The sequence below is a fragment of the Lolium rigidum genome, chromosome 4 (assembly GCF_022539505.1).
Source record: "Lolium rigidum isolate FL_2022 chromosome 4, APGP_CSIRO_Lrig_0.1, whole genome shotgun sequence".
NCBI lineage: Eukaryota > Viridiplantae > Streptophyta > Magnoliopsida > Poales > Poaceae > Lolium > Lolium rigidum.
Window position 1 is genome coordinate 37,174,662 of NC_061511.1, and position 23,696 is coordinate 37,198,357.

General features: G+C 48.6%; 2 protein-coding genes across 2 annotated transcripts; both read right to left on the bottom strand.

Annotated features, from left to right (window-relative positions):
• Positions 1-1,558: 1,558 nt before the first annotated feature.
• LOC124707734 (sex-determining transformer protein 1-like) lies at positions 1,559-16,153 on the bottom strand. Its single transcript, XM_047239412.1, has 13 exons — positions 16,014-16,153; positions 15,882-15,933; positions 15,631-15,716; positions 15,449-15,547; positions 14,703-15,123; positions 13,623-13,810; positions 3,650-3,753; positions 3,387-3,517; positions 2,530-2,653; positions 2,409-2,465; positions 2,083-2,301; positions 1,926-1,982; positions 1,559-1,820 (listed from the first exon to the last, which is right to left on the bottom strand). The coding sequence occupies exons 1-13, from the start codon at positions 16,138-16,140 to the stop codon at positions 1,764-1,766; spliced, it is 1,722 nt and encodes a 573-aa protein (XP_047095368.1). The 5' UTR covers positions 16,141-16,153; the 3' UTR covers positions 1,559-1,763.
• A 1,748-nt stretch (positions 16,154-17,901) lies between these two features.
• LOC124707736 (receptor-like cytoplasmic kinase 176) lies at positions 17,902-20,895 on the bottom strand. Its single transcript, XM_047239413.1, has 6 exons — positions 20,652-20,895; positions 19,399-19,715; positions 19,174-19,309; positions 18,950-19,092; positions 18,733-18,856; positions 17,902-18,575 (listed from the first exon to the last, which is right to left on the bottom strand). Exons 1-6 carry the CDS (start codon positions 20,716-20,718, stop codon positions 18,148-18,150), a joined length of 1,215 nt encoding a protein of 404 aa, XP_047095369.1. The 5' UTR covers positions 20,719-20,895; the 3' UTR covers positions 17,902-18,147.
• Between the last annotated feature and the right edge of the window lie 2,801 nt (positions 20,896-23,696).

A 23,696-nucleotide genomic window follows, 5' to 3' on the forward strand; every position in this document is an offset into this window, starting at 1 on the left:
ATATTGTGTGTAGGCCTAAGGATCAAGGGGGGTTGGGGATTGAGGTTTTAGAATTGAAAAACAAATGCCTACTTAGCAAATGGTTGTTTAAACTTCTATCGGAGGAGGGTATGTGGCAACAAATGCTTTGTAACAAATATTTGAATAACAAAACTCTAGCACAAGCAGAAGCTAAACCGAACGATTCTCCTTTTTGGAAAGGTCTTATGAATGTTAAGGACGATTTCTTCAAAAGAGGGTATTTTAAAGTGGGTGATGGGACTACTGTTAGATTCTGGGAAGATGTTTGGATGGGAGATTCACCATTATCCCATCAGTATTCGGCTTTGTATAATATTATTCAACATAGGAATGTGTTAGTATCAACAGTGTTTGCTACTCAACCTATTAATATCTCTTTTAGAAGAGGCTTGAATGATAATAAATGGTTACAATGGATTAATTTATGTCAGCGCCTAATCACTGTGGATTTAACAACTGAATCGGATAAGTTTGTATGGAGACTTACCGACTCGGGTAGTTTTTCTGTTAAGAGTATGTATCTTGATCTCATGAATGGACATATTGTTTATCTTCGGAAATACTTATGGAAATTAAAAATCCCATTGAAAATTAAAATTTTTATGTGGTTCTTGAGTAATAAGGTGCTCTTAACTAAGGACAATTTAGCTAAAAGAAATTGGAAGGGATGTCAAACCTGTTGTTTTTGTGCTTCACGTGAAACGGTCAACCATTTGTTCATTGATTGTCCTTTCGCGAAGATTGTTTGGCGCATGATGTACTTAACTTATAATATTCCTCCACCGGCTAATTACTAATATGTTTGGTAGATGGCTTAATGGAGTACGAAAGAATGATAAACAGAAAATTCGAATTGGAATATCGGCTCTATGTTGGGCAATCTGGAGAACTAGAAATGACATTATTTTTAACAAGCAAAGTGGAACTAATTTGCAGGTTATCCGGCGAGCTGCTTGTTCGATTCAACAATGGGTTTTCCTTCTCCCTTTGGAGCAACGGGAGGATATGGTTACTAGATGCAACCAGATGCTAGTGTGGTTGCTCAGGACACTGGGTGGCGGCATCTTCATAGAATAGCAAATACATATTTTATAGGAGACGTATTTTTGTTTGGCTGATTCATGTATTCACTTTAGCCGATCCATGATTGTAATAAGTGACTTCGAATTCTTGCAGACCTGATACTATGGTTTAATAAAGCAAGCCGTGTGCATCTATTGATGCAGAGGCTGGGGCAATGCTCCTTTATCTAAAAAAAAAATCCACTTATCGGTAGGTGCCTCTCTCAACCGCAACAAATCTGCAAACCTTCATAGAGGTTCAGGCCAACTAAGGAGCCTCCTAGAGAAGTAGAATGGTGCAGTCAATGAACGTTAGTGGCAGAACCATATCAGTTCCGAACATTGGTCAGCTTCAATCTGTAATTTGTGCACCAGCAGCACAGTGGTTGCACAGAGCCTGCATATAAGGGAAGAAATTGGACACATGCTCTAATCATGACCTGTAGGTACACAAAAGACTACTGTAAGTACTCCTACAACTGGTATTCTGGTAAACATGAAATTTATACCTCATAATTGGTGCCAGATTACACAAAAGACCACGGTAAGAATTCTTCCAACCACATTGATATAACATGTGCAAACATACTGCTCAAGAACAAAATATTCAGGCTTCTGCAGACCACAATGCAGCCTCTCCAACATATTGGTATAAGGCCATCTATACCTCTATCTTCTCCTTTATTGGACTCCCGGGCTCTTATGAACTATCTTATAATGCCTGTTCTGATCTTTCCTCTGAAATTCAAAGAGTGGAGAATGAAAAACAGAGCAGTTTGCAATTTACTTTGGAGAAATAAATCCATGAAAACAAAAATCAACATATATAATTAGAAATCACACCGATGAATATTTTTTCGGGCAGCCCTTGAAGTGGCATTTTATCTTCTTAGTTCCATCCTACAAAATCACATGCATTTGAGAAAAATAATCCAAAAGAGGAAGCCATTTGTACAGGTCATAAATTATGTGGTATGGGAGTGTTTGGTTTGGCGCTTACATCAACATGCTGGTTAGATTTTTCATGAGTCTTCCTAGCATGCTTGTCAGGAAACTCCTCAGTGCACCCTTTGAATAGACATGTCTCCATCGAGTTATGCAGTCTCCCAAAATGAATTTTAAGATTCTCTGGTCTTGTAAACTTCTTGTCGCACCGTCCACATGGGATACATTTACCGTTCTTATGGACTTCCCTACGATGTCTGGTCAGATTGGATATCTGAATTTCAAAGTTACCGAGAATGAAATGCAAATCAGTTTTACAGTTTACTGCAGTGATAGAAATCCATGAAAACAAAGAACAGCATATGTAATTGCAAATCACACCGATGAAAACATTCTCTTGCAGCCCTTTGAGTTGCATTCAAGCATCGCGTTGCCATCCTACAAAATGCCACGCATTTTAGCAGTAAATTATGCGGTATGGGAGTGCTTGTTATGTGTTTACCTCAACATGCAGATTGGTTTTCGCATTATTGGTCCTTGCATGCTGTGTTGTTGCCTTCTGTCGCATTGAAATGTTCCCGAATGGAACTGTTGGATTATTTTGATGCACTGTGGTTGGATTACAGCTGCAAGATAGATATTCTCAGATTTTTTTAAATGTAAGAACAGGCTCCATTAAATGGAGCATTTTTCCATGTGCAAATTCAATAAGGAATTTGAGCATCTAGATAGGAATCTATGTAAGAATTACTACCTCCATACGGGATTATAGGGCCGGAGGGCCAATTTTGAGAGGACCAAGGTAAATTTCTATTGGTGCTAGCTTTTTGTGTGCAATCAATTACATTTAGGATAATTTCTCTTTTCTTACCTTGGACAATAGTTAGCCCGTAGTGTGTGCATGCATTAGCTTCTTTTTGACATGGCATGGGAGAAAAGGCAAAAGCCCAACCAGCGAGTGAGAAAAAAGTGGAGGGGTGAGATGCAGCGCATGTAGCGAGGCTTAATTAACTCTCCTCCTTATAATGTTTAACAAACAGAAAATGGCCTCCGGCCCTATAATCCCAAACAGAGAGTAACAAACACAAGTGTTGCGAAATAAGTTCTATGTGTGCAGATTATGTTAGTACAAGCATCATTGCTTGTCCAAAAGAGATTAATACTAGGAATATAAGCTATTCCAGCAATCAGCACTATATGCAATTAACTTCACATGCCTAAGCCAGGTGAATTGATTTCATTAAATTAAAATTAAGAAGGTTTAATCATCTCAAAGAATACAATTAGAAAACGAAATGCTTATGAAGCCCTTTTCCAACAGCTACTAACACACAGTTGGATTAGCATAGTTCCTTTTACCTTGATGGTGAAGGAATGTGCTGAACTAGCTCTTCAGGACAAGCATTGCTTGTTGCTTTTGTTTTCAGCTTCTTCCTCTGGCCACCAGGCTCTTCATCTGTCAGGTTGTTTACTCTGACCAAATTGTTTCTCTGAAATTTAAAGTTGCCGAGAATTTTTTAAAAGGTTTGTGATTTATATTGCAGTTTCCTATAAAATGCTAAGAAGTATGTACACCTCACATTAGTAAGAAATCAATGATAGCAAGAAAGAAACAACAATACTTTGCATAGAGGCTTCTCCGTTGTTGCTGGCTGCCCCATTGAGCTGTTCCGGCATTGGACAACATGACTTGAGCGAGTCCTAGCGCCCTTGGGATGAGCTGCTTCTGCATGAGGTAGAAGGACCATTAAAGTTTTGTTTTTCTGTGCTCAGCCGCATAAGAGTTGGTGCACTTACCCTTCCGTCTTGGTCTCCTAGGAAGGTCACCCTGCTGTGGACAGTTCGATGCATCTTTGTTCAGAGGCTTAACTCCTGTTGTTGCCAGCTGCCCCATTGAACTCTTCTGACACTGATCTGTCAGATTATTTTTGCGCACTATGGTTGTGGAGATTATCTCAGACTCAACCACAAGAGAATTACTGCAGCTGCAAGATGGATAGGCTCAGTTTTTGAATTGTAAGAACATACACCATTAAATGGTACACTTATATGTACAAACTTAATAAGGAAATTGAGAATCTAGATAACAATCTACGGTAACAGACACTACTATTGTGGAGTAAGTTTTATTTGTGCAGATTATTTCAAATCATCACAAAGCCGAGAGTAAAAGTTGATTGGTGCCTGTCCGAAATAGATTAATACTAGGAACATAAGCTATGCGGGCAATCAGCACTAGTATACAATTAAGTACATTATAACTTCACTATCCAAAATGTATGCAAACATCCATGGCATAGCTTTATTAACATCAAGCCCAAGTCAGATGATTCTATTTCATTAAATTATAACTAATAATAACATCAAGCAGGTTTAATTATCTCAAAAGCCTAGAAAATGAAAAGCTTACGAAGCTCCTTTCTAGCAGCTAATAACATTAAGTTTGATTGACATAGTTCATTTTACCTTGATGGTGAAGGCATTTGCTCATCCAGGTGCCCCAGCGTTGTTTCAGAATTATCTGAAGAAATAACCGTCTCCATAGGCTGAATCATAGCACTGCCATCATCCAGGTCTAATGCCACGAGGGGAAAATAAGACAAGGAAGATAGATCAGGACAGTGTATATTACCAGCTACTGACCACAAAGTCTTGCATGAAAAAAGAAATGATACCTATGCCTGTATCTTGTGGAGGAGGTGTGGATCCTGAAATGGTAGTTGGTGGCCATGACATTTGGTATGGGTAACCCCATCCAGAAAACTTAAACTTGGCCAGCAGGCTCATCTTCTGCAAGTCCACCACAAAGTGAGGGCCGCCGTGGTAGGTCAGTACCGCTAGCCCATTGGTCACCCTGCAGACATGACACACTCTGGTAGAATAAGGTATGCCAAGCACTTTGATCATGAGGACTTCATCCTTCAAGTTGAACTCGAGCAACGCATCATCAAGTTCCCAAACTTGCAACCTAGGGATGGCGGGCCAGCCAAGCAGGCCTTGAATGCACACGAGGTAGCCCTTGCCATCCTTTTTTTCTTGAACGGAGCCTGTGCCATGCTCGATCTCTCCTATCGAATACCCTTGAGAGATTGTCTTCCACGGGAGATGGCACAGCGAGAAAACCATGACGCGTGTATTGAGCACGAGCAGGGAAGCGTCATCATACTGCCAGAATATGCGGCTCGCGGCATACATTGGCATCAAGCCCCATTTCGGCAGCTTACCATTCCCCAACCCCAACGGAGCACTAGCCCACGGGTGGCGCTTCCACTCGCGAGTGCCGGAGTCGTACTCCACAGCTCGGATCTCCCGGCGATGGCGGCGCTGCTGCACGGATACCACGCGGAAGCAGTCGACGGCTAACCGCTGGCCACATTGCGGCACTGTGCCGTCGAGCAAGCAGTGTGCCAAAAACTCCCGCTCAACGTTGGCATCATCCGGACGGGGCTGAATCGGCACGGGCTTCCCCCCGGAGAGTGGGCTGTAGACCCACAGGGAATTATCGTTGTCCCGGGAGAGGAGTAGGACGCCATTGCGGCAGTCCCGGAGGCGCCACCGGTGGCCATTGTCGAGCCTTGCGAGCGTGAAGTCACCCTTGCGTGTGACGGCGGCGATGTCCCGGTGGGCGTCGATGTCGCTCCCGGGGACATCGGAGCATGCTGGGAGGAAGAAGGGCCGCGGCAAAGACTCGTGGCCCCCATCCGAGACGAAGATGCCCATGAAAGGCGACGACGGGTGGCGGTCGCGGAAGCCGGAGAGGACAGAGGAGGCGATACGGCCCCAGCGGCGGCAGGCGAGCACGGCGCGCGCTAAGGACGCCGAGGAAGGGAGGCGGAGCAAGATCTCACCGATGGTGCCGTCGTCGAGGCCGTCGATGGTGGTGGCTGACGCAGGCACCCGAGGAGGTGGAGGAGAAGGGGCCATCGTACCTCGCCTCGGGCAGGCGAGCGAGCGACCGAGCATGGTCCTCCCCGGCAGATCTGGAAAGTGGTGGCGCGCGCGGCAGCCGGCGTCGAGGAGGAAGAAATGGAAGGCCTAGCGCCGGGCGGCGTGGTGGATTTGGAATGCGGCTTGGCTATTCCCCTCGTTCGACCCGTTGGAGTAAAATTAGCCTAGCTCAGAGTGAAGTGAAGTGAAGTGAAGTGATAGCTGAGAGTGAGAGGTGGGGCCGTGCGCGGCGCGGCTAGCCAACCCAGAGCACGCGTGGACAGGTACTCAAATCACCCTTTGTCCCACTCGTTCGCGCATCTCCAAGGCGCGACCTGAGCCGCGGGTCATCCGCGGTGAGGTAATCTAGCCCAAATATACGTCTCAGATGCGTCTCTACGGACGCTGCGCGGACGCGGTAAGTGTCCGCTTGCGTCTGGCGGACGTTTCGTCGGGCCGGCCTGACAGCGACCCTGCATCGATGCGTCTTCTCAGGCGCGCGTTCTCGTTGTTTTCGTCGGGCCGACGCACTTCCGATGCTAGTCAGTTTAGTTTCAGAAAATTTGGAAAAGAGGTTGTAGCCTTAAATTAGCTCAAATTTGCACGAAATTGAAGCCTCGGATTACGTCAAACTGAGGTCCGAAATAAGTTCATCACACTTTGCATATGGTACAGCGCAAAGTGGAGTCCAAAAGGGACACAACAAGGCCTGAACAACAAATGAAGTCCAAAAGGAGGCCATCGTCAGGGCAGGTGGTGCCATTTCATCAAACAGGATGCGGGGCACCGGCATGCTCTCCTCCGGCAGCTGGCGCGTCTTGTGTGTCGTGCCCGGGCACCACTCACCGCTTCTAGGCATCCGGTTGAGGGCGGGAACCGGCGCCCCGTTGAACTGCATCGGCGCCACGCCGGAGGCGAACCGAACCGCGACGCCGGGTGGACCTGCAAGTGAGCGGGAGTTCCAGGACGCAGCTGGGAACTTACCGAGCTCACCGAAGAGGCCGGAGGAGCGACGCCGGTGATCACCTCTCGCTTGACGAGCATGTAGGCCTCCGCTAAGGTCGGATGGAGGCCTACTTGCCCGACGCCGACTTTCATCTTCATCTGCCACGCCTGACCGACGTCCATGGCGGCGGACGTTGCATTCCTCTCCTTCAGGTTCTTGCGGCGGCCGCGACGCTTCATGGCCTCGACGCCTTTCTCCTCCTTGGACAACACCTTCTTTGTCGCCTTCGCCTTAGCATCCCGGCCGCTGGTGGCCGGCCCGCTTGCCTTCCGCCGGAGCTGCAGCCTCCATTCTGGCTATGGTAGTGGCTATGGAGGGGGGTGTGGGGCGGCGGCAGGTGCGAGTGTTACCTCGGAATCCATGGTGGTGGCTGCGGCGGCGAGGACGTCCATCGCTTCTGGACTGCTCGCGCCGGTCTACTTTGATTTTTCGCGCGGGGAATAACCACTAGCGGGAATGTTATCGGCCTCCCTGTCACTGACGCGCGGGTCCTACGTCATTTCCGGCGGATACTCGGCGCGACCACGAAGACACAAACCTAGCCCATATTTGGGCCAGGTTTGCATTGCCGCGAACGGACAGGTCACTATGCGTCGCCCCGCTGGAGCAGGCCCCGTTGGAGATGCCCTAAATAGAATATTTTTCGCGTCCGGTTTTGGCTATTTGGATCAGCCTCCGGACATACGGATAGGCTGGGACGTCCGCAGCCCATTTTAGTCCCAACATTGCTACCCAAACAACTATTCCTCCTTCTTCTTTCCTAGCAGTACTATTTCAGAAAGACGGGCATGAACGCGTCCAAGCCGAGAGGCACGGCTAGGGAGGCCAGGAGGCATGGCTAGGAATGCGCCTCCTGTCTTCGTGGACGAGCCGGCGGTGCAGCCGCGAAGGGAAAATCCCTGTCGCCCATGAAGCCCGCCCTTCTTCTCCTATCCGTCTCCGTCGATAGATACGTACGCCAACTCGGCGAGTTGATGGCGTACGCCAGATCGGCGCGGAGGTCCGGCGGCAGGTACCGCCTCCTTCGCCGGATCTCCGCGTTCCGATCAGGCTCGCGCGCAGGGACTGGAGGGATGGGCACCCGGCGGCAGCTGAGCCGTTAGCCGCCAGGGAGTTGCACGCCGGACCAGGCGTCGTCGCACGACAACCATTTGCTGTGCATGAGCCTCCCCACCGTGACGGGGAGCGGCACCCTCTTGCTGCCGCTGCCGGAGGCCTCGAAGTCGTTCTTCTTCCCCATGGCGCTGCGGCGGTGGTGTTGCGAGTGGAGGTGTGGGCGAAGGACGAACGCGGCCGGTGGACTTTTAAGGGCGGCCACGCGCGGGATACGATGCCATTGAAGGCGGCGCAGAAGCCCAGCCGCCGCTCGCCAGTACGCGCGCAGAACAGGCAGCCGCGCCATTGATGACGAAGGCTGCGGCGCAGACGCGAAAGCGCTGACCGCCGAAGCGATGCCCTTGATGCAGACTCGCTGCCAGGCGGGCCCAGTGGAGACGCGAGCGGACACTTTGCGTGTCCGCGCAGCGTCCGCAGAGACGCAAACCTGCCAGGTGACTTTGCGTCGCGCCGCTGGAGAGGGTGTCACACGCATTTTCGGTCAAAGCGGACGCAAACGGTCGCCCCGTTGGAGATACCCTAAATAGAATATTTTACGCATCCGGTTTTGGCTGTTTGGATCAGCTGCCGAGCGGTGGAGGAGACTTGATTTTGAGTATGTACGTTTTGCTTAAACACTCCTTCGTTGGATCTCCGCGTTCCGATCAGGCTCGCGCGCAGGACTGGAGGGATGGGCACCCGGCGGCAGCTGAGCCGTCAGCAGCCAGGGAGTTGCACGCCGGACCAGGCGTCGTCGCACGGCAACCATTTGCCGTAAATGAGCCTCCCCACCGTGACGGGGAGCGGCACCCTCTTGCTGTCGCTGCCGGAGGCCTCGAAGTCGTTCTTCTTCCCATGGCGCTGCGGCGGTGGTGTTGCGAGTGGAGGTGTGGGCGAAGGACGAACGCGGCCGGTGGACTTTTAAGGGCGGCCACGCGCGGGATACGATGCCATTGAAGGCGGCGCAGAAGCCCAGCCGCCGCCCGCCAGTGCGCGCGTAGAACAGGCAGCCGCGCCATTGATGGCGAAGGCTGCGGCGCAGACGCGGAAGCGCTGACCGCCGAAGCGATGCCCTCGATGCAGACTTGCTGCCAGGCGGGCCCGGTGGAGACGCGAGCGGACACTTTACGCATCCGCGCAGCGTCCGCAGAGACGCAAACCTGCCCGGTCACTTTACGTCGCGCCACTGGAGAGGGTGTCAGACGCATTTTCGGTCAAAGCGGACGCAGCGTCCGTTTGCGTCGCCCCGTTGGAGATGCCCTAAATAGAATATTTTACGCGTCTGGTACGTTTTGGCTGTTTGGATCAGCCGAGCGGTGGAGGAGACTTGATTTTGAGTATGTACGTTTTGCTTAAACATTCCTTCGTACTAAGTGTGAGTGTCACCATGAGGCGCCCCCGTTTCAATTCTTGCTATATGCCGATCGATGAAAGCCACCTAATGTACTAAAGGCATATGTGCGTGAAAAATAGTTCTTTCTTGTAATGAACGTATCTTTCCGGTGTACTCGAATCAGAATGCAGCTGGTTAAAAGAGGAGGCCGGCCACTCGGTGTCCACGTGATGGAGCTGGTCGACGACGCGTCGGCCACGACCCATCGCTTCCGCCGGCGAAATTTGTGTGGAGGGTTTTTTATTTGGAGGGAATGGAGCGGTTTGTGTGCAACTGGGTGGAGGGACAGTGGTGGTGTAGGGGAGGGCATGCGTGGTGTAGGCCGGGGCAAGGCAAGCGGAACACTGTAAGTTCCGCACTTTGTAAGTGTATATTTTTCTCTGATGGAAAAGAAAAAAAGATGGCTTAGATTTGTGTAAATTTGTAGGTATCCAAATTTAGATAAAGTAAAGATATCCTTGTAGAAGAAAAATATAGAAAATTCGTATGTTGTGTTGGGGAGGAAAACAGAGCAACTAAGAATGGATGTAGGTAGTTAATTTCTGTAGTAGGATTAAGAGCATCTCCAGTCACGTCCCCCAAAACGCGCCGAATCGAGCGTTTGGGGGACGTGTTTCGTTCGTGCCGCGTTTGGGGGACGTCGCTTCCCAGCCTTGGTAGCCTTATGGCCTCGTGGACGAGGTGGAAAGGCTGGACGGCCTTGATCGTCGTCTTCACCGTCGAGGTTGATCGATGTCCCATTCCTCACAGCTTCGTTGTAGGACGCAAAGCTTGTCATCCACTTGTTGTTGTTCTTGAGCACGTCCCAGATATGGACCATATGTAAGCCCTTTTTATGCGTCGCCCTGAACTTCTCCAAGGTACGGGATACCTGCAATCATAGCCGCCAATGATGTACATACAAAGATGCAAATAGTGTAGAATGATGATAGTTGTATCGTGTTTACCACTGTCATGACGCCCGCGCCGCTTACGGGGTTGTTAATAGCATGTTCGACCGCCGATCAGAACCTGCTTGTCTCTTATTTGATGTAGTTCCATCTTTTCCGGAGGGACTCTTCCGTCCGAGGGTGTCAACACCCGGATTTTTAAGTCCAGATGCCTATTATGTCATACATCGCAATCCCATGAATATTGTTTTTGCGAGACATAATAGATTGATATCACAGACATCATTCATTACAAACCATAATAGTCTTATATCAAAGGATCACATGATCCAGTTTTAATACAACAATTGATCTAAAGATCAAATACATACCACGTAGCGGAAGAAACGTAGTAGCTCATGGGGTTCGTAGCATAGAAAACAAAAAATTTCCTACCGCAAAGACGAATAAATCCAAGATCTAATCTATAGAAAAGCCAAGATCTAATCTATGAGATCTGAACAACGAGATGGAGATGGGACTAACCCTCGAAGATTCCAAAGCCTACGAGATTAATCTCGTTGTTGGTGTAGACGATCGTCCCCGGTGCTGCAATCCGGCAGCACTTCCGTACTCGGTCGCGCGTACGGTGTCGATGAAGCCCCTTCCTCTCCCCGTTCCAGCGGGCAGCGGAGGTGTGGTAGATCTTCACGGAATCCCAGCGAGCACGACGGCGTGGTGGTGGTGGTGGAGAAGAATTACTGCAGGGCTTCGCCTAAGCCTGCGCAGTATATGGAGGAAGAAGAGAGGGGGCGGCTAGGGTTTGTGGATGGGTGTGGTGGCCGGCCACCCCTCCCCTCTTTATATAGGGGGAGGGGTCGGCCTAGGGTTCCCCCTTGGCCCCACCTATCCCTTGGCCGGCGCATGAGGGGGGGGGGACTTTTCTTCCCCCTCAAGCCTTCCCCTTATCTCTTCATTTAAACACTTTATTTTAGAGATAGATCTTATCTCTAGATTTATACCATTTAAATTTAGAGATAGATTTTATCTCTAATGGGTAGGCCGGCCTGGGCCCACATGTCATAGTGGGCAGGCCCCACCATGCCATGTGGCGCCTATGTGGCCTCTCCCGGGGTGGTGGGCCCACTGGTGGCCCTCTAGAACCTTCTAGAAGCTCCGGTCAAAACACCGGACTTTTTCCCGAACCCCGGAAAATGACTTCCCTTATATGAACCTTATTCTCTGGACCATTCCGGACCTCCTCGTGATGTCCTGGATCCCATCCGAGACTCCGAACAAAAACTTCGGACTCCATCTCATATTCCGAATCTACTTATGCGACATCGAACCTTAAGCGCGTCACCCTACGGTTCGCGAACTATGCAGACATGGTCGAGACTCCTCTCCGAGCAATAACCAATAGCGGGATCTGGAGATCCATAATGGCTCCCACATATTCAACGATGACTTTAGTGATCGATTGAACCATTTACATACGATGCAAATTCTCTTTGTCACATGATATTTTACTTGTCCGAGGTTTGATCATCGGTATCTTCATACCTTGTTCAACCTTGTTACCGACAAGTTCTTTACTTGTACCGTGGTATGTCATCTCTTATGATCCAATCATATGCTTGCAAGCTAATCAGACGACATTCCACCGAGAGGGCCCAGAGTATATCTATCCGTCATCAGGATGGACAAATCTCACTATTGATCCATATGCCTCAACTCACACTTTTCGAATACTTAATCCCATCTTTATAACCACCCATTTACGCAATGGCGTTTGATGTAATCAAAGTACTCTTCCGATGTAAGTGATTTACATGATCTCATGGTCGAAGGACTTAGGCAACTATGTATCGAAAGCTTATAGAAAATTGAACTTAATGACTTGATCTTATGCTACGCTTATTTGGGTGTGTGTCCATTATATCATTCAACTAATGACATAACCTTGTTATTAATAACATCCAATGTTCATGATCACGAAACCATGATCATCCATTAATCAACAAGCTAGTTATATAAGAGGCTTACTAGGGACTCCTTGTTGTTTACATAACACACATGTATCAATGTTTCGGTTAATACAATTATAGCATGGTATGCAAACATTTATCATAAACACAAAGATATTATAATAACCACTTTATTATTGCCTCTTGGGCATATCTCCAACAGTCTCCCACTTGCACTAGAGTCAATAATCTAGATTACATTGTAAGGTACCTAACACCCATGGCATTCTGGTGTTGGTCATGCTTTGCCTAGGGAGAGCTTTAGTCAACGGATCTGCAACATTCAGATCTGTGTGTACTTTGCAAATCTCTACTTCACCATCTTCGATGTACTCGCGAATCGAATGAAAACGCAGCTTGATATGTTTTAGCTTCTTGTGTGACCTTGGTTCCTTTGCATTGGCGATGGCACCCGTGTTGTCACAATAAATGACTAACGGGTCCAATGCCCTAGGAACCACACCAAGCTCAACAATGAACCTCTTCGCAGCAGGAAATTCTTTGTCCTTGAATCAAGGTCCATACCGCTTCCGATGAAGCCTCTGAAGCCGCTATATATTCAGATTCTGTTGAAGATTTCGCCACCGTGCACTACTTGGAACTGCTCCAGCTTACTGCCGCACCATTCAATATAAACACGTACCCAGACTGAGACTTAAAGTCATCAGGATCGGTGTTCCAACTTGCATCGGTGTAACTGGTTACAACGAGCTCTTGGTCACCGCCATAACAAAGAAACATATCCTTAGTCCTTTTCAAGTACTTCAGGATATTCTTGACCGTTGTCCAGTGTTCCATTCCTGGATCACTTTGATATCTGCTGGTCAAACTAACAACATGTGCGATATCCGGTCTAGTACACAGCATGGCATACATGATAGAGCCTACTGCTGAGGCAGAGGGGATCTTGCTCATCCTTTCTCTTTCATCTGTCGTAGCCGGACCTTGAGTCTTACTCAAGACCTTACCTGGCAACATAGGCAAGAACCCTTTCTTGCTTTCATCCATTCTAAACTTCTTTAGAATCTTGTCCAGTATGTACTCGTGAAAGGCCTATTAGGCGTCTTGATCTATCTCTATAAATCTTGATGCCTAAAATGTATGCTGCTTCACCAAGGTCTTTCATTGAAAAAGACTTATTCAAATAACCTTTAACGCTGCTTAATAGTTCTATATCATTCTCAATCAATAAAATGTCATCTACATATAATATCAGGAACGCTACAGAGCTCCCACTCACTTTCTTGTAAATACAGGCCTCACAGTTGGTGCACTTACCCTTCCATCTTGGTTTCCTAGGAGGGTCACCCTGCTGTGGACAGATCGAGGCATCTTTGTTCTGAGGCTTATATCGTGTTGTTGCCAGCTTCCCCATTGAACTCTTCTGGCATGGAACTCTCAGATTATTTTTTCGCACTATGGTTGTGGAGATTATCTCAGACTCAACCACAAAAGGATTACTACAGCTGCAAGATATATAGGCTCAGTTTTTGAATTGTAAGAACATACACCATTAAATGGTACATTTATATGTACAAACTTTAATAAGGAAATTGAGCATCTAGATAAGAATCTACGTTAACAGACACTGCTATTGTGGAGTAAGTTTTATCTGTGCAGATTATTTCAGTAAAATCATCATTGACATCACAAAGCTGAGAGTAAAGCTGATTGGTGCCTGTCCAAAATAGATTAATACCAGGAGCATAAGATGAGCTAGTTTGGATGTCGTCCTGGGTCCTATGCCTGGCAAAAAGTGGAGCCTGGGAGTAGCCTGGGAATTGATCGTTTTTTGCCTAACCAGGCAGGCCTGGGACGGTGATGTTAGGTTTGAGACCTCAGACCTGGAGAAGTGTTAGGCACCTAAGTTTTGTATTTTAACCCATGATGTTGTCGTCACTCGTCCCAGGCAGGACCCACGCATCGAACTTCGGTAGCCTGGACCAGGCTAAGCACCTCCCAGCCATCTTAGATCGGGCTAATCACTTTCTGCAAGCTCCAGGCCAGGCTCTAATATTTTTCACTAGGACATGAACCAAACAATGTCCAGGCAACTCCCAGGGAAGCTTCAGGCCAGGCAGGTTGGCACCAGGACACGAGCCAAACACGCTCGATATGCCAGCAGTCAGCACTAGTTGCAATTAAGTAAAGTGTATCCTAAATGTATACAAACATAAATGGCACATATTTATTAACAGCAAGCCTAAGTCAGGGAATCAATTTCATTAAATCATAATAAAACCATGGTACAGAAGCAGCTATAATTATCTAAAAAAGAATACGACTACAAAAATAAATGCTTATAAAGCCCCTTTCTAAAAGTAACTAACACAGTTCTTTTCGCATAGTTCTTTTTACCTTGATGGTGAAGAAATGTGCTGATCCAACTCTTGAGGACAAGCATTACTTGTTTCGTTTGTTTTCAGCTTCTTCCTCTGGCCACCGGGCTCTTCATCTGTTTCACTAACATTGTTGGCACAAGTGACTTCCTGGTGAGCCTTATCACAATTCTGTGGTTCAAACATCTCAGCACCATCTGTAGTATTATCTTGCAGATTGCTGGTTTCAGATTTATCTATTCGAATAGCCACATTGCAGCTTACGGAAGGTATAGCAGGAGCATTTTGCAGAGTCAGTTCATGGCTGGGATACATTTCCACTGGCTCAATCCTAGCACTATCACCATCCAGATCTAGACTTGCTTTCTCACTGAGGTCATGTTGAGCTGAATTCAGATGAGTTATGCTATTTTCCACCTCCACAGCCTTGGTTCTATTAACTGCAGTAAGAAACTATGTTATATACTTGAACCTACTTCAAGACTTCAGGCACAACACAAATAAAATCATTAAAAATCTGGGCCATCTGGTCTTTCCTCTAAAAAATAAAAGGATCATATATTATATGTTCCTTTCCCTCGCAATTTTTTTTTAAAATAAAATAAGGAAAATCGACTACATTTTCCCCTCGCATCCCATTCTTTTATTCTCCATCCTACACTTTTGTGTAGAATACACAATTCAAGTACAGATATGTTATTCTATCTATGATAGAATTGGAAAAGAGGATTTCTGGCTTCAATGCTATCGTTGCATCTGCATTACCTGGAGACTTGAGGGTGTGATGGTTTTCAGATGGTGCCGCCTCGTCGCCTCCAGCTTCATTGACATCATGGGGGTCCATATATTGATTTTGGGAACATGCTGCAAAAACTAGTGAGTTAGTGACACAATATGTGTGGCTTCCTAGCACAAGATTATGCAACAGGGAAGTAAAAGAGCCTTACTGGTGTCCACAACTGACGATGAAGGAGGATCTTTCATCCTGTTGTTGGAGCTCAGCTTACTATGTTGATCACCATCGGTACCCCCTCTACAGATGTACAGAACAAGAAAAAACATATCAGCAGTATAGAAATGTGCCACTATCACCCATTATTGGCATACAAGTAATATACCACTACCTATCACACCTAGGATTCCAAGGAGAAAGCATGAAATGCAGTTTCATAAAATGATTGGTACATAGGAAACTTACTCATGTGCCAGATCCACTCCATCATGTCTGCTCGATGTAGATAACAGATTGTCTAATATCACAACAATAAGGAAAAAATAAGACACAGGGACCAGGACGTGTATACACAAATCTTGTGAACAAAAATCATACCTATGCAATTATCTTTCTGAGGAGGCGAGGACTTGGCAGTAGTAGCAGCAGCAAGCCCAGCAGGTGGCCATGGCATCTGGTACAGATAACCCTTACCACGGAACATAACATCGGCCAACCGAGTCATGTTCTGTAGGTCAACCACGTACTGACCACTGCTCTCATGCTTTGAAAGTAGGGCCAGCCCATTTACCACAGTAGACACGTTCCACACCTCAGCATCAGCGCCGAGTAATTTGCTCACCGAGACTTGTTCCTTAAACTTGCAACAAATATTGTCTCCCATCTTTTCTAGTAGCCACACTTGCAGGAGCGTTTCCGGACGAGAGGTCGATATGTGGATACCATACAAGTCACCCGGATCCGGGACTTGGAGGCACACGAGGCAGGCCTTGCCGTCCTCAATCTCTCCGATGGCAAACCTCAAATATCGAGGAAAATTTAGTGTTCTCGGGAGAATGAGGGTGAAGAAGCGCATTGTGGTGGTATCTAGCACGAGCAATGAACTGGCACCGCCGTACCTCCAGAAGATGTGTCCAGCAGCGTACATTGGCCCTAAGTCCCATCGCGGCTTGTGCCGATCATCCGTCAACGTACTTAAAGGCAGCCATTGGTGGGCATGCCACTCGGGCATGCTGGGGTCATACTCGACAGCCCGTATATCCCGGCGACTCTGCTGGACGGATATCACCCGATAGGACACGGCGGCCTCGTCAGATTTGCTGCGTCGCTGCACAGAGACCACCACCCCCTTGCCATTGCCGTCTAGCAAAGAGTGAGAAATGTATTTGCCGGCCGTGTCATCGTCATGCTTGGGAAGGGGCACACGCACCTGGGACAGCGGGCCATAGATGAACAGCTCATTTTCTTGGTTGGAGAGGAGTAGCCGGCCATTCCGGCAGTCTTGGATGCACCAATCCCTGTCAATGTAAACGAGGGCGGTATCGGCATTCCTTACCACGGCTCTGAGGTCCGGGTCGTTGCTGATGTTGCGGAAGAGCGGCACATGGCCTTGCGGATCGGAGGCGAAGACGCCAAGGAGCGGCGACGAAGGGTGCCGCTCGCGGAAGCCATCGACAAATTTTTCGTCGGAGGCGATGCCGCGCCAGCGCGAGGAGACGAATGCGGCCGCCGTGAGGCGGTCCAGCCGGAGAAGTATCTCGTAGAGGGGGCCGTCCGGGATGGAGTTGAAGTCGACGGGAGCCGGCGCTGCCATTGTCGCGCGCGCGGGTCGTCCTGAGCGGTCTCAAGCGCCAAGGAGGACGGGGTGGCGGCGAGATCCGCCGGCGTCGGGGAAGAAGAGGCTCAGTCAGGGTCGCCCGCGCCGAGGAGGAGTTCGCCGGCGTCGAGGATGTGGAGAGGGCGGGGTCGATTTTGAATTGAAGTGAGGTATCTGCATTGAATGAAGTGAGGTGAGGTGGGTGGGCTGCGCGGTTATTACTCCTGTATTGTTTGGAAAGATTCGGAAAGAGCAAAAAAAATTCTCTAGAACAATACCAAGTTTAAGCAAAAAAAATTGCTATTTTTTTAGAAAAATACCAAGTCTAAGGCAGAGCAGCTCCACATTGTGGAGTGTACAGTTTTGATTACAAATTTGACTAGTGAGGCCTCTTTGTAAGTGCTGAGTTGGCAGCACACGTGAGTTGATTTTCCTATCATTCTCTAGAACATACACTATCTAGGAGAAATGGTCAACATAACCAACTTAAACAACCACGGAAACCAGGGCATGCTTTGCTAACATACTAATTCACCTTACGAAGAGTACAATTGCTGAATCAGTTCTGATGAATGAACTGACAAGCTATGTGGGTACATTATCCATATATTCATCTTACAAGAGTTTGGCCTAACATGATGCATCTAGCCAAAAAAAAATCGGAGGCCGTCAACAAAACCTCTGCACCACAGAATTAAAAGCCACCAAAGCGAGCATAGACAAAAAGAACTACATACATACAAACTAGCTAAAACTGGATACAACCTGTACATGCCAACACTAGGAGCTGTTCCTAAATACAAGCACACAAAAGATCAGCTGCCTCTTCACAGATCACCTCTAATGAGCCTACCATATATTATGTTACACCTCAAAACACCTCTCTATTACCTTGCTATCATCCAACTCGACTGATCAAGCCGGTCTCGGCGAAGCAGGCTTGTTACTCCCCTTTGTGGATGACGATCTCGAGCCAGCCAGGCTCCGGTTGCTGCTCGGCTTCCTCTGCAGCTGGGGGCGAGGGCTGCTCCCTCCCTCGGCATCATGCAGCTGCTCCAGCACAGTGATAACCTGCTCCATGGTTGGCCTGTTCCTGGGATCCACGGAGAGGCACTGCAGCGCCAGCGATGCGGCCTTCTGGGCCTTGGCGAGGGAGTACTGCCCGCCCAGCCGGGCATCCAGGACGCGGAAGATGCGCCGCTTGCTCGTCAGGTATGGCCTCGCCCATTCCACCAGGTTATGCTCGCCGTTCGGGCGGTTCTTGTCAACCGCGCGCCGCCCCGACAGCATCTCCAGGAGGACCACGCCAAAGCTGAACACGTCACTCTTGGTGGTAAGATGGCCTGACGAAATGCACACAGGAAACTTAGTTAAGTTCAGCATCATGGTCGATGACGTGACAGGAGTGAAAAATGCAATCATGATTCTGGTACGTGCGGTTAGATTTTCAGCAACAAATTTGTGTATACGAGGATTCCGAAAGTGGAATGGCCAACCTACCTGTTGCAAGGTATTCTGGTGCGGCATACCCATATGTCCCCATCACCCTTGTGGACACGTGGCTCTTGTCACCAGTCGGCCCGTCCTTCGCCAGCCCGAAATCTGAGAGCTTTGCGTCATAGTTCTGAAGAAGAAATATTGTGACTGCCAGCTCGACAGATCGAGATATTTTGTGGACGAGAAGGAAAATATTTTTGAATACTATGCATATACATACCGCATCTAGTAGGATATTCGAGGTTTTGAAATCACGGTAGATGACTTTGGCCATGTCGCTGTGGAGAAACGCAAGCCCTTTCGCCGCTCCGTGTGCAATTTTCATCCGAAGGTTCCAGGAGATGGGCTGGAAATGTGAACTCCCTGAATGTTGGAACACTTTAGCATCATTCCTTCAAAACTGGAACACCACCAAATAAGAAGATTAATAGGCCAGGCACTTACTCCTAAAGAGATGATTCTCTAAACTCCCACGAGGCATGAACTCGTACACGAGAAGCCGTTGTTCGTCTTCGACACAGTACCCGACGAGCTTCACAAGATTCGGGTGTGATAGTTGTCCAAGGTAATTCACTTCAGCCTGTGCCCCGAAGGAACAGCAAGTTATACACAGTGCAAAACTGAAATAAACAGAAAATTCCACTGCCAAGGGAGGAATCTGTCACTAACCAGCCATTCCCTATGGCCCTGATAGCCTTCCTGGTTAAGCTTCTTGACGGCAATGACCATTCCGGTGCCTGGCTTAGTTGGTGCGAGGCTATTCTCATCGATCCACCCCTTGAAGACTGACCCAAACCCTCCCTCCCCTAGCACACTGTCCGGCCGGAAGTTTCTCGTTGCGGTCCTCAACTCACTGAAGGCAAAGGCCTTGACATTCGCCGACTCGAGAATCTCGCCCTCACTGCGTGGCACTGACGCAACCGAGGCATAGCTGCTGGAGTTGCTCAAGGCTGCCCCATTCCTGCTAGCGTACTTGGAATTTGTCCCTGAAGATCATAAGCCATGCAGAGATCAGACACGATTCAGTCGCATTTCAGCACAGATAATAGGTAGTTGCTCCTTGCGCCATTAATCTTGCTTGCTTTAAAAATGAAGAGAAAAAAGGTTCATATGGATAAGCAAGGTCGTGCTAAATTACGACTTTTCCTCTTTAATTTTGGCTCAGGAGAAGAAAACTGAGCATCCAGCACAGGACAGTCAATAACATTGAAGAAAAGTAGATGGATCTAGCCAAAAGTATATATAGCAGCAAAATTCGAGCTTCCCTCTCTTCTAACGCTACTCTGGTTTCAACTGGACACTGGGCGGAATCAAAAGAAAAGTCAGACAAAACTGTAGCATTTACATTGGAAGCTTCCTCTGCTAGCTAGCTAGGCAGGCTCGGCAAGGAAAGACTTGATCCACACACATGGAACAGTCCAAGAAGAAGACTCGGCCCTCAAGGTAGATATTTTTTTTAAAGCAGGGACTGAATTTCGGTAGGAGCCAATTAAGTTTGTGAATTCACAGCTTTGTCTATCTTAGCATCCAGAATAAGAGAAGAGGTCTAGCACATGCTGCTAATGATTGATTGAGTAATTGAGAAATGAACCGGAGAGGAAAACGACCAAGCATGCTGCTGCCATGTTGGGCACAAGAAAATTGCTAGTAGGAGCCAATCCTATAAAAAAATCATTTTTGAGACCGAGCCAGTCCTAATTAAGTCTGCGATCAACGACTGGATTAACGGATTAGCCTATTAGTGTCAGCAAAGCAGCAAGACGAATCATCATCGATTAAGCTATTGCTCCTTTTTTTTTCTCAAAGTAAGAAACTTTTTCAGCATCGGGGGTAATCGATGGGCGCCGCAAATTAGTGCTCGAAGTATGCGATTAAGTAGTATCAGGAGAATCTGGGGGCGGAGATGAGATGAGATGAGGCACCTGAAGGCGAGGAGGAGGAGGTGGTGTCGGAGCTGATCTTGGCGCCCCAGCCCCAGCAGTTCCCCATGGACCGGACCGGATCGACCAATCCGGCGCGCGGCCGTCGAATCCGATCGCCGGAGCTCAAGAACGGCAGGGACAGAAACCAGCGAGCGGAGCAGAGCAGAGCAGCCGAATCGGAACTCCAGGAAGCTCCCCGCTCTCGAGCTTTGCGTCTCCCCGCTGCCCTCCTTTTTCGTCGCCGTGCTCGTGCTCGTGCGCTGGCCTCTCCAACTTTCCCTCCAACCGAGCGGAAAGGGAGAGCGAGCGATGGGGAGTGGAGGCGGGGAAAGGGAAATCCGGTACTTGTGCTGCAGCTGTTTCTAGAAGGCCATCAATGGCGGGCAAGAGGAAAGGCAGGCGAGAAAGGGAGAGGCGGCGGGAGTGCTGCTGCGGTTGGGGAGAAAAGAGGAGCCGCACATGTTCACCCGCGTCGACACGTCGGCGCTCGGTGACGTGTGGGTCCAGCGCGTGACGTGGTCTTTTAGCATTTTTTTGTACTATACAGTACCATCGTTTTATTCTCCTGGCTATTTTTTTTTGAGCATCATATATATTAATAAACTGAGCCAGCAGGCCGCCTCATTAAAAACCTTCTGTTATCACCAAATTTTGGCCAAATCAGGAGGCGGGCCGTAAGTGAAGATGGGCTTTGAAGATTACACGTGGAGCATCTTTGAAACTGCCTCGCGCGAAGAGTTTGGGCTTAACTGCCCATGTATCTGTAATATAGTAGATCGCATCGTGTTTAGAATTAACATATAGAGTCTGGCCCGTGCACGGTTAGTTGCACGTCTCAATTAGAAAATCCGTTGGACTATAAATATGTATCTAGGGTTATCGGAAAAGAAGGACAATCACGTTCACAACAAACACATATCAGGCGCATCGCCACCCCTTCCTTCGAGGGTTTCTTCCGGGTAAGCATCATGCTGCCTAGATCGCATCTCGCGATCTAGGCGATATACGTTTATTCGTCTACCTTGTGCTGCTCGTCTTTGAAGCGTTGTTGATGGCGAGCGGTACTACTTATCATTAGGTGTTTAGGGGCTTGCATTGGTGCTTTCTCGTGCATATCCGCTCGGCAATGCCGTCCCTCGACACCTAGCTGCCCTTACACCTATCCGGGTGTAAGGGCAGCATCTTGCTTGTTCGTTACTTAGTAGATCCGATCTGTTATAGTTGCTCCTTGTTCCGCAAGGATTAGTTTAATATCCGCATAGTTAGGCCTTATCGTCGGGGTCGGACGATCCGGTAGTGCGTTAGGTGTTGTTTACCGTTCCTACAAGGGATGTTCCGGGAATTGACGTTATGTTGGTTTTTAGGCCTCTTGTAGGGGTAGTTTGCATCATCTTCCGTATCTGCTAGGCCCGACTACACGTAGGACGTTTCGATTATGCGGTGAAAACCCTAAACTGTCGTAGATCGTTTTAGCTTTGTTTTGATCAAGCAGGATCCCCATGTCATTGCAAATCCAACGTGAAACATGGGGCGATCGGCTCTTTGAGCCGATCCACGAGAGCAACCTCGAGAGCCGATAGGGCTCGTATTTAATGTTTACGTGTCCGCCATGCGGGAACAATCGAAGCACTCTAACACCTTCCCGATCGGGTCTAGGTCGGGTGGCACGCCCTAGCAACCGCCGGGACGTGGGCTGGAAGACTTGCGGGACGACGCGAGGTGCCGGGGTCCACTAAGCGGCCTTGGGAGCCTCCCGGCTCTTCGTGTTGCTTAACCATTGCCCGCCGGTGGGTTTTGGCAGGTAACACATTTCGGCACGCCCGGTGGGACATCTTCTGCAACATCCACGTCAACACCGACATCCGAGATGGCAGAGGAGCAGATCACATACGAGGATCTCCCTGCGGAACATAAGAAGAAGTACGATGAGCTGAAGGCCATCGTTGAAGCCGAACTCATCGGCTCCTTTGAGAAGACCCGTTCGCATGGCATCAGGTTCAAAGGATTTACACCACAAGGCGTCCTCGAGGGGTTGGATCTGTCTCTCCCTTCAGAGGAACGTACCAGAGCCCTGCGACAGGAAATCAACTACGTGGTGGCTCACTCGCTGCATCGGCATTCTGAGAGCCTGGTAAATACTTTGGAGCGCGTTGCGTTCCATGTGGTGCAAGAGATCATGAAGCATCAGTACTCCCCTTCAGGACCTGCTCTAGGGACTCACCAGGGAGAGGTGCAACTCCACACCAGGCCACCATTGCCGTACGCGATGGCAGCTCCACAGCAACAAGGTTCACCGGCATACGTTGTCTACAAGGTTGGAGGTGATCCGGGCGACTATCAGTTCTTATATGAGCCGCCTAAGGAGATCCCACACGGATACGTGTGCACGTTTGTGCCGGACTGCAACAACTGGACGCAGGCGATCCAGTCCCCAACAGGAGGAATTGCCGGAGCAGGAGCAATTGTTCCGGCAGGAGGGACGGCTGCAGCAGCGGGGAGTTTGGGAGCAGACGCTGAGAAACAGGCGTGGCTAGCCAAGTATGCCACTGCCCCAATTCATGAAGGCTCAGCTGCTACTACCCCCACCGCGGATCAGATCAGTGCAGTCTTGAGAGACCAGTTCGGCATCCTGCCGAAGAAGAAGATAATCGGCTACTCCAAGCCGTACCCCAATGAGTTTGACCTGATCCCACTACCACCTAAGTACCGGCTCCCGGACTTCACCAAATTCGGTGGGTCGAAGGATCTAGCTCAATCGAGCACGTGAGCCGATACTTGGCCCGATTGGGCATGGTTTCGGCATCGGATCAGCTACGGGTGAGGTTCTTTTCGCAATCCCTCACCGGTCCAGCTTTTGGATGGTACACCTCGTTGCGGCCAAATTCAGTGCGATCATAGAAGCAGCTAGAGGAACAGTTTCACACACAATATCATTCAGAAGCTACTGAAGCTGGCATTGCCAAACTAGCACAGGTTCGGCAAAGGCGAGGAGAGACAGCGTCTGAGTACATTCAACGTTTCAGAACTGTCAAGAACCGATGTTAT

Excerpts from the sequence above, each read along its gene's own strand:
- LOC124707734 (XM_047239412.1), bottom strand. The coding sequence starts at position 16,140 with ATGACTCGGTTGGCCGATGTTATGTTCCGTGGTAAGGGTTATCTGTAC. Across the intron at positions 13,811-14,702 it reads CACATTTCTTCACCATCAAG|CTGTAGTAATCCTTTTGTGG; the intron begins GTAAAAAGAACT and ends TATATCTTGCAG. Across the intron at positions 1,983-2,082 it reads AATCTAACCAGCATGTTGAT|GATGGAACTAAGAAGATAAA; the intron begins GTAAGCGCCAAA and ends GTGATTTTGTAG.
- LOC124707736 (XM_047239413.1), bottom strand. The coding sequence starts at position 20,718 with ATGGGGAACTGCTGGGGCTGGGGCGCCAAGATCAGCTCCGACACCACC. Across the intron at positions 19,093-19,173 it reads AGAGAATCATCTCTTTAGGA|GGAGTTCACATTTCCAGCCC; the intron begins GTAAGTGCCTGG and ends TCCAACATTCAG. Across the intron at positions 18,857-18,949 it reads CGAATATCCTACTAGATGCG|AACTATGACGCAAAGCTCTC; the intron begins GTATGTATATGC and ends TTTCTTCTTCAG.